Source organism: Malaclemys terrapin, chromosome 2 (assembly GCF_027887155.1).
Source record: "Malaclemys terrapin pileata isolate rMalTer1 chromosome 2, rMalTer1.hap1, whole genome shotgun sequence".
NCBI classification, from domain to species: domain Eukaryota; kingdom Metazoa; phylum Chordata; order Testudines; family Emydidae; genus Malaclemys; species Malaclemys terrapin.
In genome coordinates, this window is record NC_071506.1 from 3,031,903 (window position 1) to 3,048,045 (window position 16,143).

Below are 16,143 nucleotides of genomic sequence, written 5' to 3' on the forward strand. Positions count from 1 at the left end.
GCCCTTTGACTGGAGAGCAGGTTTTCATGGAACTCTCCATAGTCTCCATGAGGCACGTGCCCCCACACCACCCCTTCTCACCATGCCCCTGCCCTCACACCGTCTCTTTCCCTGAGGCCCCGCTCCTGTTCCACCTCTTCCCCCCCAAGACCTCATCCCCTGCTTACTCCTCTCTGCCCGGGGCCATGCTCCCTACCCTCCCGCCCCAGTCCAGCATCCCTGCTCCTAAACTAAGCCTGTTTAGGTCACTGGTTCGAAAAGACATCTAGGCGCTGCAGGAAATGGTGTTGGTGATTCAACATTCTTCTGAGTCAGGATTGAACCAACACCCCAGCATACTGTTGGGAGTCCTGTGCCTCCTTTCAGACACGGACAACTCCTCCTTGCTTGCAATCCTGGGCACCTTCCCATTTGGAAGTTACATTCTGCCTCCCCCCGGCTTCCTCCACTGTGGGTTTAATGGACGCTCCACTCCTAAACTGTTGTGTATCATTCGGCTGCTGTTAAACAGCTGCTGCATTTCATCTCAGAGGTGGCTGTATTTCAGTGTTGGACAAAATAACTTCTATATATAGGGTAAAAATCTTTGAGATGCTTCTGAAGAAAAGCTACTTTATGAACTATGAGATCACTGGATCGGGTTCTGATTTCAGGAGTTCCACCAGAGTAAATATGCATCCGAAGAAGTGGGCTGTAGCCCACGAAAGCTTATGCTCTAATAAATTTGTTAGTCTCTAAGGTGCCACAAGTACTGTTTTTTTTGAGGATACAGACTAACACGGCTGCTACCCTGAAACCAGAGTAAATGTAGAGTAACTCTCCTGATGTCTGTGAAATGATTTTGGATTTACATCAGTGGAATTGAGATTAGATTCTGGCACATTTTGTCACTACACTTATGGTGGTGGTAAGATATGAGTCTTAATGCGAAATTAAGGTTTTGTCTCTTTAATTTGCATCTGCCTGGTGCATTTTCCTTGTCAACATATATCTGCTCTTGGTGCCAAAGGTTTAAGCTAAACCTAAAAATGTTTAATGAAGTTCAGAATTGTGGTGAAATTCTTCATCCTTCTCCCCCACTCCCCAGTGAATGTGAGCCTTAAGGACAAACTAAGCACATTCCTGTTTGTTTTTCCTTAGTGATTTTGGCTTTTGGAGGGAGATTATGGGTGTCACAGGAATTCTTGTTTGTCGTGCTATATATGGCATTTCTCCTGAGCTGTTCTGATTTAGTTCCTCCTTGTGATGGGAGCCCCATTTTTCCACTAGTCATACTGTGCAGACACACATTTTGACCAGACACACGTATCAGGCTGATCACTTCAAGAAGCAAGCTGAAACTGCTCTGAAACAAATCCCAGTGGCTACAGCAGGCCCGCACAACTCGTAATATGGCCTTCGCCACTTTACTCCAAAGAAAACAGCTGAGGGCCGAACCCCCCCGAGAGCTGCCAACTCCCCCCAGCGCCACCCAGCCCCCCCAAAACACAACACCCCCCCCACTGTGCCACCCCCCCATGGAAACAACCCCCCAGCGCTGCCGAACCCCCCCCCCAGCGCCACCTGCTCCGCGGAAACAAATCCTCCTTCCCCAGTGCCAACCCACCGAAACAGCAGTATTGAACCTCAGTAATTTGTTATAGCGGGCCCCTAAGGTAGTATAAGTAAGGTAAAAGAAAAATGGCTTTTTGCTAGAAGTAGAATAGGATCTTCACCCACACTTTGTAATCAATTGCCCTGTTGAATGAATGAGGCGTGAATGAGGCAGGCATGGAAGGCAGCACCTCCAGACAGCTGCAACCCTGGGAGATGGCAGGGCCGGCTCTAGGATTTTTGCCGCCCCAAGCAAAAAAAATTTTGGCCGCCCCCCCTTTTTTTTGTGCCCCTCTGCCCCCGGCCCCACCCCAGCTCCACCCCTTCTGAACCCCTTCCCCAAATCCCCAGCCCCGCCTCCTCCCCCGGTGTGCCGCATTTCCCCCCCACCATTGCTTCCTGCGGGCCTCTCGTGACCTCCCGCTCTAACTCACCTCCACTCTGCCTGCTCCCCCGGGAGTGCCGCCGCTCCGCTTCTCCCCGCTTCCTCTCAGGCGAGGGAGGGCGGAGCAGCGGCGCGTTCAGGGGAGCAGGCAGAGCGGAGGTGAGCTAGGGTCGGGGGGGCGCAGGAAGTAACGGGGGGGGTAGAGGAACTGCTACCCGCTCCAGCTCACCTCCGCTCCACCACCGTCGCCTCCCGCGAGTGCCTGCCGCTCGGCTTCTCCTCCCTCCCAGCCTTGCTGCGCGAAATAGCGGTTTTGCGCGCGGCAAGCCTGGGAGGGGGGGGGGAAGAAGCGGAGCGGCGGCGTGTTCAGGGGAGCAGGCAGAGCAGAGGTGAGCTAGGGTGGGGGGGGGCACAGGAAGTAACGGGGGGGTAGAGGAACCACTTCCCGCTCCAGCTCACCTCTGCTCCACCACCGCCGCCTCCCCTGAGCGCCCCGCCGCTCGGCTTGTCCTGGGAGAGGGGATGGGAGCCAGACCAGAGCAGTAGAACAGGTCAGCCACTGATTCGCCGCTCGCCTCCTCATCCCCCCTCCCCCGGCTCGCCGACTCACTCCCCGCCACTGCCCGCCCGCTTGCCTACTCACCCCCCCCTGCGGGCTGCACAGTGAGACCACGCGGGCCGCATGTGGCTCCCGGGCCGCATGTTGTGCAGGCCTGGGCTACAGTATTCTGGTTGTCTGCTGCTGTGAAGTTTTTGTGTGTTAGTGTTGTAACAGAGGTGCTGCTTTATGCAGCTACCAGTATATGTTTTTGGGTCTCTTGCCTGGAAAAAGGCTAGTGAATATTAGGGACCACCCCACTGTGTGATTTCAGTTGTGCAGAGTATTCTTTCACGGGAAGTGATGGGATGGGAGAAAAGGTGACCTTGTGGTTGTAGTAGAAGACTAGAAGTTGGGACACCTGGGTACCTTTCCCAGGTCTGTTACAGACTGGCTGTGACCTTAGACACCTCTGTGCCTCAGTTTACTCATTGGTAAAATGGGGATAATAATTCTGACCCACCTTGCATTATTATGTGTATTACGATGGCATCAAGGAGCCCCAGTCATGGATCAGGCCCCCATTGTGCTAGGGGCTGTACAAATAGAGAACAAAGAGGCAGTCCCTCCCCCAAGGGGCTAGCAGTGTTTTGGGCTCTCCAAAGGGCAAAGTGTGTGTTGCTGTTCCCAGCTAGACTGGGAGTGCTAAGAGAGCCGGGGAGCAGTCCTGCACTGGCCCAGAGGTACACTTTAGACCTAGTAAGTTTCTTCCCTTCTCTGATTCAATAATAAGAGGCCTCGGCCAAGTCTGGAAACTTCATGTCCTCAGGTAAGTAAATAATCTGTCCCTCGTTGGCAGGGACTAGTGACCCTTCAAGGAGAAGGAAAGGGTTTGTTTCCATGCTAGGCTGTTACATGGGAGCTTTCCTGGTGGGGTGGCTACGGTTACTGCTTTGAACTGCAGAACATTCTTCAAATAAAGTCTGAGACAATGAAATCATGTGCTTGGGAGATGGAGCGGCCGTGTCTCTGTGGCTCACCCTTTGGGGGTCAGACGCCTTTGTAATCGGCTAACTCAGTGCAACTCTGTTCCTAGAGGAAGCTTTTCTTTTCTTCCTCTTGGTGCTCTGAATGCCAGCCTACCCGAGCAGCACCCTGGATTGCAGGGGAGGCTGCGAGCTTCCAAGCCTTGGCAGGTCTGTCGGAATGCTGCTGGCAGGAAGGTGTGCTCTGGAGGGTTGGCCAGTGCAGGCAGCTTCAGGGAGGGAGAAAGACGCTTTCAATTGCTACTGGCAAAGCTCTGGGTAATTTGCTTAAACTTTGATTGTAGGTTAATCCTGGATTAACGGAGGGCAAAACCAGCATCGGGTGGGGTGCAGAGAGGGGTCAGGGTCTTGTCGGGAGGGGCAGGCTCTCTCCCCTCAGCAATGCCCTAACCCCCCTCGTTCTTTTCTTTGCAGGACTCCTGAAGCTCCACTCTCCGGGCGCTTGCCTGAGGATAGCAGGAAGCTCAGCCCAGCTTTCAAGTGTCACTGTGACTGACTGCAGGGAGGGAGGAGTTGCCAGCGAGTCCAGCAAGGCCGCCTGAGCACTTGCACGGGCTGCCAGGATGCAATCCGAGGCTTAGAGATCCCGCTTCTGTGCCGCTCTCCTTTGTGTCCACCCCGGGGAGGGGAAGTGCAAACCAACCGCTTCCTCTTGGAGGGCTTTCAAGTGGCTCCAAGGGAAGCCCGTTAACTTGCCGAGCACCAGGGGATGTGGAGTGAGGGATTGTCCCTCTGACAATGAGGATCCATGTTCTCAGAGTTCACCGAGCACCTGGAAGAACGTAAGTGGCAAAGACTGGAGACCACATGGAAGAAACGAATGCAGAAGGGATTTCTCCCTGCAACGGCTGTGACAGGATTGTACAGTGCTGTGGATACGCCTTTTCCTCCCATTTCTTCTGCTTGATATTTGATCTCGGACCTTCGGGGGCTGCTGGTTATGGTGGTAATGGGCACTAACTGTTCACTGGTGTTTCTCTCTTCCGTTGGGCAGCTTTGAATGATCTCGGTGGGGAGGACATAGCAGCCATTCTTCCATAATTCTGGAATAACCTGTTGGTTCCCGGTACTGGGAGAGCCCAGTTTAGAGGTTGCTGCTTGGAATGAGGACAGTTGCAGCTAAGTCATCAGTACATTTTCCCCTTGTTTGCCCCCCACAGCCCTTGCTTCATGAACACAGGAGGCAAAAGGGAGGACGTTATCCAGGTAATTAGCCTCCGAGCATGGACTTGGTGACAGACAAAATAACTCTGTAATAATTCCCACCGTGAGTGTGCCTGAGAAGCCGTCCAGCCTTCCTCTGTACTATGAATTGCTGGGGTGGCACCCCACTGACTTAATACAGGACTGAGCAGCAGTGCTGCTCTGGGGGAGAGACACAGATTTCCTGACTTAACCTCCTAAGCCTTCTGTCTGCTCCCAAAGAGCAGTGTGGACACCGAACTGATTGGGCTAGCTCAGACCTTTGAGGTGGCTGTCTGGATGGCTATATCTCCGGGGCTCTTAATTTAATTGTCTACCTTTACCTTTGAAACCACGCAGGCAGAGCCGAGAGAGTGTTGTACGGGTATCTTTGGGCCTCCTATGAAACCGGGTGTAGGTGGAAAGAGGCTGCAAAGATTCTAAGCCCAATGAACGAAGCTTCTGTTGCTGCTGCTCTTGGTCCCTGCGTGGCCGTTTGCGGGGCTGAGGGGGTAGGAGCGGGAGCCTCTCTCACCAGTGGTACAGTGCACGTTACTTGTTAGCTGGTTTGCATGGTGAGTGTTTTTCTGGAAAGATTGCTGACTCCCAACTCATGGGAAAGACCCTGGGTGTTTGAGGCTTGGGAAGACCATCAAACCACTCAGGGAGAAACCCAGAGAAGAGGGGTGGTTATGGAGCAGAACCCTCGATCTCCAGGGGGGGTGGCAGAGCCCCAGAAAGCAACCAGGATCCAGGTATAAGACAAGTTTGCACCATTCATGTTCTCTGAGGCTGTGGCCTGGCGACAGACCGTTTGAAGTGGTGCAGGTGATGCCCTCTGGAGGCAGGGATCCTCACGCCTCTCTTCTATACACGCCTGGGCTTTCTTCCCAGTGCCGTGGGGCTCCTGTGCCTGGAATCGAGACCTCGACGAGGAGCAGCCTGTGTTCCCTTCCCTGCAGCAGCCATGGCGGAGCACCTGGAGCTGCTGGCGGAGATGCCAGTGGTGGCCAGGATGAGCACCCAGGAGCGGCTGAAGCACGCACAGAAGCGCCGGACGCAGCAGCTGAAGAAATGGGCACAGTTTGAAAAGGAGGCTCATGGCAAGAAGGCCAGAGCAGAAAAGAGGAAGAAAAACAGCAGCAGGGAGAAGCGAGTGCTGTTTCCGGAGAGCATCAAGCTGCTGGAGGCAGCATCTCGCAATGATGTGGAGGAAGGTAGGAAGGGCCAGGTCCTCCCAGACTGAGTGTAAGAGATGGGGGGGGGCATAGGCACTGTGTGTGAGGGGTGCAGGATGGTGGCGGGGGATTGTGGGTTCCCCCATAAGACTTGGGAGGCTTAATTTTTAAAAATATCTTCAAGCAGAAATTGTTGGTCAGAAATGACGGGACCAGCCGCAATGGAATCTGAAGGCCTCTGGGGTTGGACTCCGTAGGTCGTATGTGGTAAGCAGCTGCGTCACTGCTTGTGCTCAGACCTAGGGGCTGTAAAGATCAACTCGCTCCTAAGCAAGAAGGTCCCATTGTGGGGTGATCTTTTGATGTGGGCTTCTTTCCACTGGAGGAAGAGCTGAGTGATTTTATCGCAGGGTGAAGACTATTTACATAGCGTAGGGCCCTGACGAGTTCGGGCTCTGGTACTGGGTCACCTTCTCTTCTTGCAGGGGAATCCCATTTCCCCATTCCATAGAGCATGTAGATAATGCTGCCCATCCCTGTATGCTTATTGCCTTGATAACATGACCGGCTCTGGGCAGGGCTCCCACGATTGGCTGTGGGGCCACATTCACCCTTCCCCACTTTGTGGGATAAGGTAATTCTTTGTGGGGGGGAAGGGAGGCAAACAACCCAGGAAGTGCAAACCTCTTGCCCCTCTGGAAAGGTGGCATTTGGACACCATCAGACTTTATTTATATAACACAAACGATAAAGAAAAGACGGGGCGCGTGCTGAGAGGCGATGGTTCTGTGACAGCAGTCTGCTTTCAGTGTACCTACAGAACACGTTGTTCTGTTTACACTAATCCCTTGTTTGAAATCACTGCTGCCTGGGCACTGTCCTATGACTCACTGCGTGCCCTCGGCTGCCATCGAGCTCAGTGAGAGCAGAGGGGCCTGTGAGGAATGGGTCTGGGTGCCTTTGGCCTGTCTGAATGGCATTGGGGGAAAAGTGGCTACACCAGAAAGCACTCGATGTCACAGGTCCCTCTCACCCCTCCAGCATTTCTAGCTCTTCTGGGTTCACCTCAGGCTCCCTTAACATTTTGTTTTAAAATGGTGGCAAATCCAGAACAACGAAACACCTGCACAGCTACTCCAGTGCCAGCTCTGGCTAGCAGGAGGCGCTAGAAAGGAATGGCAGAGGAGTACCGTCTCCATTCTTAGCAGGAGTCACTGTACCAAATGCGTAGCTGCCTGACATTACTTCTGAGGGGGCTGCACTTCGTTGCCCCAAATTCTTGCCCCAAGTTGTTGGTCCCCTGAGGCTCCCTTTTCTCGTACGGTGTACTGCAGCCTGCAAACCAGAGCTGAAATCCTTGGTGGGCGTCAGTCGGTGGTGCACAGCCTCCAAGGGAAAAGTCAGGTCCAGAGGAGAGCTGGCTTTGTTTCCTGGTACTGTGAAGAATGCGTGTCACAGGCCACAAGGTGAAATTTGCCTGTGATTTTTTTCGACATTCAATGTATAGGCTTGATGCACTAAAGGAGAGACGTGACTGGGAGAAGTTGGCAAAGGGTGGGGGGGACGGGGAAGAGGTCATAGGTCTCTTCAGTCTCTAACTTCTGATTTATTAAGTCATATCTGCTCCACCCACTTCTGCAGAAGCAGGATTTTCCCTCTAGTATCTCTTCCATATACAGAATGGTGCAAAGGGCACAAGTAGCTACAGAGTTTGACCTAGCAAGGAGGTTTGGTGCCAGGAAGCAGCTGGATTTAATGAGGCAAAGCTCATCTCTGTCTCTTGCAGTTGGGTGATCATGGCTAAAGGGCAGGTAGTGTTGCAAGTCTTACCAATATTTAACATGGGCCTGGTGAGAGAGAAGCCCGGCAGGTTGAGGGTTTAGAAAGAGAAAATGGGTCAAGGAGCTGCTACCACAGACACATGCGAATTCTATTCTGTAAATCACATACGTTGATTTGCCTTTTTTTAAACTAATTTCCGTAGAATCCCACAGTTCTTGTTAATTTTAGTGTCCTGAGAACTTTTTGACTAGAGTTCTAACAAAATCTTGATGGTGCTCGTGGTTAACGGAGCCATTAAATAATGGGCAGCTCCTTGAGCTCCATACAGCAGTGAGAGTCTAGTCAGCATTAGCGAAATGACATGAGAAAATGAAGAGCAAACCTTTGCAAACTACAATGATGACATTGCTGTTTTGTTCTCTGCTGGACATTACGTTGTCAGCTGAAGATGAGTGAACGGTGTTAAAAGGAGAATTGACTTAACAGTGACCTATAATTAACTACAGTATGTATTTTATCATCCCCAGTGAATACAAAAATGTACAAACTGCCTGCCTAATGGAAGGATTACTAGACACCTGTAGCCGGAGGATTAATCCTGGGTGCAATTTGCACTAGTCACAGGTGACAGGTCCTTTCCCTTAGTGGCTATGTAAATTATTCAGCTGTACAGATGAGATTAGTGAATCACATGACTAGAAACATACAGCCTTCATTTAGCAACAGCTGTGAAAGGAGTGTCCCAACCCATCATGTCCTGAGGCAATGCCCTGCTAAGAAGCCTGTCACCCCAGCTGCTGAGAAGGATGAAGGGAGCAGTTCCTGGGACCCTCCTCTGTGTCTTGTATCAGCCTCTGGCTAGCAGGCTTCTGTTCATTAGAAGCATTCCCCTTGCCCGTTTCTGGCTTTTGAAAGGGTGAAGGAGCTTACCCTTCCCCTCTTGGCTGGAGGTGGTTTGCTGGATATTGCCTCTTCGCTACCTCCCATATTCCTCTCCCAGCCTCCTTTATTTCTGGGATTGGCAGAAGGGTCCTCCTCAGCTCCTGCTTTTACTGCTGTTCCTTGGTTACTCAAGCAACTAAGCAGAGTGAATGTGCTGTGAGTCTTGTCACTTTCACTGCTGCCCACAGGATTCCATCTCATGTCTTAATTCCCTCTGTGCTTGGGAAAGATCTGAGCAGCACCAGAGGCCCTGGAGCTGTTTGCAGACTCAGAAAGACAACACTGCATCAGGTCAAATTTGGGAGGTTCCCTTCACAACTACAAGGGCTAGAAACATGGAATGGATGGTTTAGCCACCTCACCGTGCTTGTCAGGAACTCTTTTCTACTTGCTATTGACAAGTGGACAAATGGATTCCCTCTTAATGCTCTTACTCTCCATTTGGATTAAGCAATTTACAACCACATATTTTTTCCCTCCTCTCCCAGCACAGTTTCCAAGTGAAAGAGGGGATGCACTGTCTGGCTCTACCCCTCCCTCTGGCCTGACTAGATAATGACACAGTATGGTCCTCAAATGAAAAGGCAGACTGGCTAAAAATAGAAATGATGTTAACCAGCTGAATCTCTTCAGGACTCGGTTACAGGCTCTAGTGAAAGAACAGAAAAGGGGCTTTGTGGCTTTTTGCATAAACTTCACACGGAGGAAAACTGCTGGCTCAGCCGGCCTGGAGGCAGACGCTCTCTGTCCATATAATAGGTGTAGCTTCCCTACATCGCCCTGCCAGCTGGAGGGCTGACCTCTAGTGGCTTGGTCTCTGTGTAGAGTTGCCAACCATCCAGGGTTGTCCTGGAGTCCCCAGGAATTAAAGATTAATTTTAAATTAAAGATTATGTCATGTGATGAAACCTCCAGGAATACCTCCAACCAAAATTGGCAACCCTATCTCTGTGGCCTGCTCAGCCCTTCGCCTCTCTGCCCCCGGGACTGGGCTCAGATCCACCAAGTCATTTTACACAGGCCACTAAATTGCCATCCGACAGGGCAACAGCTCTTGCCCATTACTGACCTGAGCCCTGTTTGAGACGAAAGGCTCCGTATGCCCTCCTCAGTCTGCGGTTGCCGTAGGATAGTGTTTGGTAATTGGTCCTCTGCCCCTAAGAGCCCTCTCTGGAGGTTATCTTAAGGGCCTATTTTATCCCCTCCTGTTCAACAGCTATATCAGGCCCTTGGGAAGGTAGGGAGGGGTGTAGTCAATATGCTGGCATCTAGCTCTGTTTCATCACCACTGACCTGGTCCAGTATCTATATGAGTTGGAACTTTGCTGAAGCTCAGTCCAGATTATGTTGGTGCCCCTGTTTGACGGAGTGTGAGACCAGCATTTTGTTGGGCTGATGTTCAGAATTTTGCAATCTGGGAGTGAAATCCTGGCTTTGCTGAAGTCAGTGACAAAATTCCCATTATCAGTGAGGCCAGGGCGTCAGCCGAGATGGTGTGAGGTCCTATGTTACTCTTAGGCCTTTTCTACACTACAGGGGAAATTCGGTCTCAGGCCTGGGCTACACTAGCGAGGGGTTCGAGCTAAGATATGCAACTTCAGCTACGCTATTTGTATCTTAGTTTGACTTACCTGGCTGTCCTCACGGCGGCAAGTCCACCGCAGCGGCTCCCCTGTCGACTCCGCTTACTCCTCCTGCCGAGGTGGAGTACAGGCATCGATTCGGGGATCAATTTATCGTGTCTAGACGAGACGCAATAAATCAATCCCCGATGCATCGAACACTACCCACTGATCCGGCGGGTAGTATAGACGTGCCCTAAGCTACGCAATTTGAGTTACGTGAATAGCATAACTCAAATCGATGTAGGTTAGATCTACTTACCGCGGGGTCCACGCTACGTGATGTTGATGGAAGACACTCTCCGGTCGACTCCTCTCAATCTGGTGGAGTACAGGAGTCGACGGGAGAGCGATCTGCAGTCGATTTAGCAGGTCTTCACTAGTCCCGCTAAATTGGTTGCCGATGCAGCGATCGCTGTGCAAACTTTCCATCTCTGCTTCGCTACAAGCGTGCACCTTGTCCTTTCTAATATGGCCTTTGCTTCAGTTATCCAAGCACTTGTCACCTCGATTAGATTGCTGTAATGGCATTGCATGATGTTGTTGAGAATCTGAAACTATTGTAGAATGTGGTGCTTTGCTTATTATACTGTTCCCTGGGCTCAGTCCTAGGTGCCGGTAAGCCTCGGAGTGGAGATCAAAGTGCGGTGTTAAGCTGTGAACGCCCTAAGTGGTTTGGGAGGCAGTGACCTGAACGGCAATCTCTCTCCCTGCATGATATAACCAGTTTAGATGGGAGCGGGACTGCTGGCAAGATGTTCCCCAGAAGGGACTTCACTCTGGACCTGGCCCCTGCGTGGGACCCATATAGCCTGGGTTTGTGAACAATCTGTAAAGCTCATTTGCTCTTACGGGCATTTGAGGAGGTTGTTGGAGTGATGGGCAAGATGTGTAGGGTTTGATCTGGTGATTATAATCTCACTTTTTGTGGACCCTGAGGAAGCATGTTTTTGGGAAGGACTGGAATGAAGGTATCTCTCAGAGCATCCTAGCCTGGTGACTGTGTGTGTTGTTACAGCCTTGGTGGCTGTTAATACTCCCAGTAATTTCTTATGTTGTCCTGGATATAAAATCCTTTAAAGGAAAATTCCTTTGTGGGGTTTATACTTGGGACAGAGAGGAGATGGGAAATAAGTGGTGACGAACAGAAGGGGGAGTGAAGAGCTGAGGGAGATTGGGCACAGGGCACCCAAGCAGAAGAGTCTAGTGGCAGATTTTGTGGACTGAGCTAGGTCCTTCACTTCCTGTGCTGGCAAGGCCTGTTAAAACACTCTGCCCCTATGGGAAGGATACGTACCTCTTATGACCTGTCTAGGACTTCCTCTGTCTCTGACAGAACAGCAACAGTAGCTAAATCCATCCATCCATCCATCCACTCTGAGGGAGGGGACTCGCTTGTGGGACCTGGATAGGGTAAAAGGAGAAAATAGGAAAGACCTTGGAAGCACATCAACCTTCTTTCTTTGTCACCCTAAAATGTGGAAAGTGAGATCAAAAGGGGAGCTAGAAACGTAGGTCCAGGGATCAGGTGGAGAAGAGGCGGAAACAAAAGGGTCTGAAGGAAGAAATTCGAAACACAACCTGAAGCTGATTTGTGGAAGAGAGGGGGAGAATGCTGGAGACAGACGTGTGCTGCCTTACTTACTGCGTATTTGTATGGGTTTCTAATGGCCGAAGGCCCTCTCTGCACGCTTGCTTTGGAATGAGCTTGTAAGCAGTTCTAGACAGCTGAGCTGCGACTACTGCTGCTAGTCAGAACTACGCACACAAAATACTTACAGCTTGTGCACAAGTTTGTGTAATTGTAACTTCATCCTGCCTCCTTGCTAACTTGTTTCACCCACCAGTTGCGTTTTGTCTCTAGATTGTCAACATTTGGGGCCGGGACCCAGGCTACCTAATACAACTAATAAATAGGAGATGTGGTCATCGCTAACCATGGTATATGTTCACACTTCACAAGGGTTCATACTTATTTAGTAGTCCCGGTAGCTCTGTGCAGGGCCCTGTGTAATCTGCAATTCCATAGTCACTGAATTTGTTGTGGAATTCAGCCTTGTGCAGTAGAACTGTGCTCCAGACTCTGACGAGCCATTTAAAAAAAATTGTCCACTCCTGAGGGTTATGGACCCAAGTGTTAACTTGACGTAGTGTCATCTGCCTGTGGCTGCAGAGTCTGGAACAATAACTCCGAGAGGTGTCACCTGCCCCGTCTACCTCATCCAGGGCCCTAGCGACTCCACAACTCCATGGCTATGTAACTTGGCACTTTGAGAGCATCTGGCTTAGATTTTAAGTTCTTGAAAGTCAGTGAGACCTGGTCATCTCCACTTAAAAGTTTTGCTTGCTCGCATAGCTAGGTAGGTTAGCCCTAGTGTAGAAGTATTTATGCTGTTGAAAAAGCCCTTTCCCCAGTATACCTTATTTTCCCTGGGGAACTGGTATAAGCTATGCTGGCAAAAGAACTCTTTCTGGTATAAGCTGTGTCTCTGCTGTCGGAGGATTTGCTAGGCCAGCAAACCCTTTCTAATGTAGACATAGTCGGAAAGTTTGGCACCCAACTCCCTCTGGCCTCCTTGCGAACTCCAGTCTAAATCTTTCATGGCATCATAATGGTCCCTCTTCCATCTGTTGAGTGACGTCCGATCCTTTCTTTACAGGTAATGACCTCTTCAAAATAGCATAGAAACTAAAGCTATATATGTAGAAAACTAAAACAATATTTAAAACAAAAGTGCAGTAACAGTATTGGAGCATACTGTACATATTCTTGCACTGTAAATATTTAAGAATATATACAGTATAAAATAAATGTGCCCTGTATCTGGCATTTTTGTGTCCATCCATATGGTCTGATCAGTACCAATTTTGGAAATGAAAGACTCTAAAATAGGTTGTGATCGGAATTGAAGAATCTAATGGGTGACAGTAATTCCATAATCCAGTTCGACATGATCCTCCCTGGTTTTTCATGCCGTGCTGTCAGATCAGATTTGTCCCCCAAGTTTAGGTTTTGGTAAAAATGAGCTTTTACAAAAGCCGAGACTAGTAGCCATGCTACCACGATCCCTTTAATTAAAAAACTGCAAAAAACACCAAGGCAAAGGCTCTTGTCAAATGTATCCCTGCAGCATTTGCAATCCAAACATTACATCCGTGTCCTAGGGCATGCAAACCCTGAAAGGGAAACTGGCTAGTAAAATTTCATTGTCCAAAATGGGTGACATGCTGGAAGTAAACAAGCAGCATAAAGAGGCATCATGGGCTAGTGTATAAGGCGCTAGATTGGAACTCAGGAAACCTGCGTTCTGTTGTCGTGACTGACTTGCTGTGCCGTCTGGGGGAAGTCACTTTGACTTTTTCCACCCCCTCCTATCCTTTTCTGTCTTGCCTATTTAGCTCGTAAGTTCTTTGGGGTGGGGACTGTCACTTATTACTAAGTTATTACACTTATTACGGAATCCGTGACTTCCAGTGACCTCCGTGACTTCAGCCTGCGGTGATTGGGAGCTGCAGGGTCCTCCACCGCCCGCTGGGGCCAGGAGCTGTGGGGGCTGCCAGAGGCAGTGGGGGAACCCCTGAAGATCACAGCTGCCACGGGTGGTGGGGGCCCTGGTGCTGTGGGTGGCGGGGGAACCCCGCAGCTCCCATGGGTGGCGCGGGTTACCCCCACAGGTGGCAGGGGCCTGTGGAGCTGCGGGCAGCGGGGGAACCCCAAGCTCCCGGCCTCCGCGGGCAGCGGGGAACCCCTGAGCTCTCGGCCCCCGTGGGCGGCGGAGGATTCCCTGGAACTGCAGGCGGCTGGGTTTCCCTGTAGCCTCTAGCTGCTGCAGGTGGTGGCGGCCCCGCAGCTCCCAGCCGCTGCTCAGCTGTCCTGCTGCCGGTGGTGTGGGGATCCGCTGATCCCCATTTTGTCACAGATATTTTTAGTAAAAGTGGTGGACGGGTCACGGCTAGTGAATTTTTCTTTATTGCCCGTGACCTGTCCATGACTTTTACTAAACATATTCATGACAAAATCGTAGCCGTTATTATTACGTATCTGCACAGTGCATAGAACCGTGGAGCCCTGATTTTGGTTGGGGGTGCTGGCGCTGCTCTAGTACCAATGATGGTCAAAATAAAATGAGAATTGATAATAGTTGTCTCAATGATCTCTGGTTGGTAACACAAGGGAGACTCATTTATTTATGATTCTCTTCCCTCACTCCTTCTGCTCATCTAGCACCAACTTCCTCAACACATTTGGGCCACTGGTGGTGCAAAGACATTCTTCTCTGCAGCTCTTGCTTTCTGGAAAAGACCTCTTCTCCCCCCCTTCCCCCCCGCCGCGTGTTTCTCTGCTTTGTTCACTCTGTTTTAAGCTCTTCTGTTTTTAAAAATGTTTTAACTTTGCACAATAGCTCCATCTAACTCTATCTAAAGAATTCTAAGAAAAAAATATCAAATATGAAACTTGCATGAAATATGCATACTAACTGAAGTTAAATGTAAAATCTGTGTTTGGTGGTGATGAGATGTGGGGTTACAGCAAAACTCTTACAGTCAATCAGCCTGTTTTGCAACATATTTAAAATGAAGGCTCGGGCCAGTTCTCAGTAATCCTTATTGCTATTTCATGGAAGCAGCTATTGTATTGACACTTCCCAGCAGGAGCTCCAGTCAGGTGATACAGATTAGGACAGGGAGAATGCAGAGGCCATTAGGGTACACATGGTCCATGGCCCTTATTTTTTGTAGAAGCAAAGAAATGTTTAATCTCCTTTAAACTTTTTATTTTGCTAAACAGTTCTGTAAAATATACCCAGTGCAAAATCATGACTAGAGCGAGGCAATTTCCCACAGTGGTTTCTCCTAAAGATCACAAGTTATTCATGTTCAGACTTCCTGCCTTTGGGGGCCAGGAAGCCCACAGCCATAGATCTGGGATGGAATGGGGGAGCAGCTGTGGGAGGCTGAGGGTGCTGCCAGTGGTGATGTCACAAGCTCCCTTCCAGCCATGTGTGTGGCTCCTCCGCCAGGATGGCGCCAGCTGTAAGCAGGAATTGGACATAAGCCTCAGGAGCACAAAGTACCAACCAAAGCACTGGAAACAAAAGAGAAGATCATATTACTTTAGAATAGTAACTTAATTTATTACTGGGTATAAATTTATAATAGAAACAAAGTGTGCCCATTATTCTGCTGCCAGCCATACACCTGCTGCTAGGCCTCTGTTCTGAGCGGCTGTGCCGGAAATGAAGGCTGGGTTCTTGAGTGCATCGGCTCAGCAGTGGTTGGGGTGGGGGGGGAGTGCTGTGTGTGGGTGTGCCATGCCAGTTGACAGTGGACACACTGAACTGCATCAGGGCCAAGCAGTGCTAGTCACGCTGGAATAGTTAACCTTGAAATGGTGCAGATCTCCAGGATAGGGAGTCTGCAGAATTCTCTTGCCTTCATTACAGAAATGGAGGTGAAGTGCCTCAAAATTCCCAAGGGCTGGAACCAATCTCTTAGTATGGAAGACCAGCTTTAAAAAAAGAAAAGTACTTTGCATTTATATAGATCCTAAAGTACTACAAAAACAACAAGGAGTCTGGTGGCACCTTAAAGACTAACAGATTTATTTGGGCATAAGCTTTCGTGGGTAAAAACCTCACTTCTTTATGCCCAAATAAATCTGTTAGTCTTTAAGGTGCCACCAGACTCCTTGTTGTTTTTGTAGATACAGACTAACACGGCTACCCCCTGATAAAGTACTACAAACGCTAATACAAGGATTACTTCGGCCAGCACTGAAATGCAGCCATCTCCGTGTGGACCAAATGCCACTGCTTAACAGCACACAGGACCACTACACTACAGTCTGCAGACTAAAAACATGGAAGAATAATTT

General features: G+C 50.0%; 1 protein-coding gene across 3 annotated transcripts in view; it reads left to right on the forward strand.

Annotated features, from left to right (window-relative positions):
• The window catches only part of PPP1R16A (protein phosphatase 1 regulatory subunit 16A), a 71,383-nt gene that overhangs the window by 16,876 nt on the left and 38,364 nt on the right, over positions 1-16,143 (forward strand). For 2 of the 3 annotated variants that reach the window (XM_054018235.1, XM_054018236.1), the window contains exon 2: positions 3,977-5,961. In XM_054018235.1, coding sequence (XP_053874210.1) covers positions 5,712-5,961 — 250 coding nt within the window. In that variant the 5' untranslated portion in view covers positions 3,977-5,711. Of the gene's footprint in view, positions 1-3,976; positions 5,962-16,143 lie in introns of those variants that run through there. The other variant, XM_054018237.1, reaches the window with a different exon arrangement.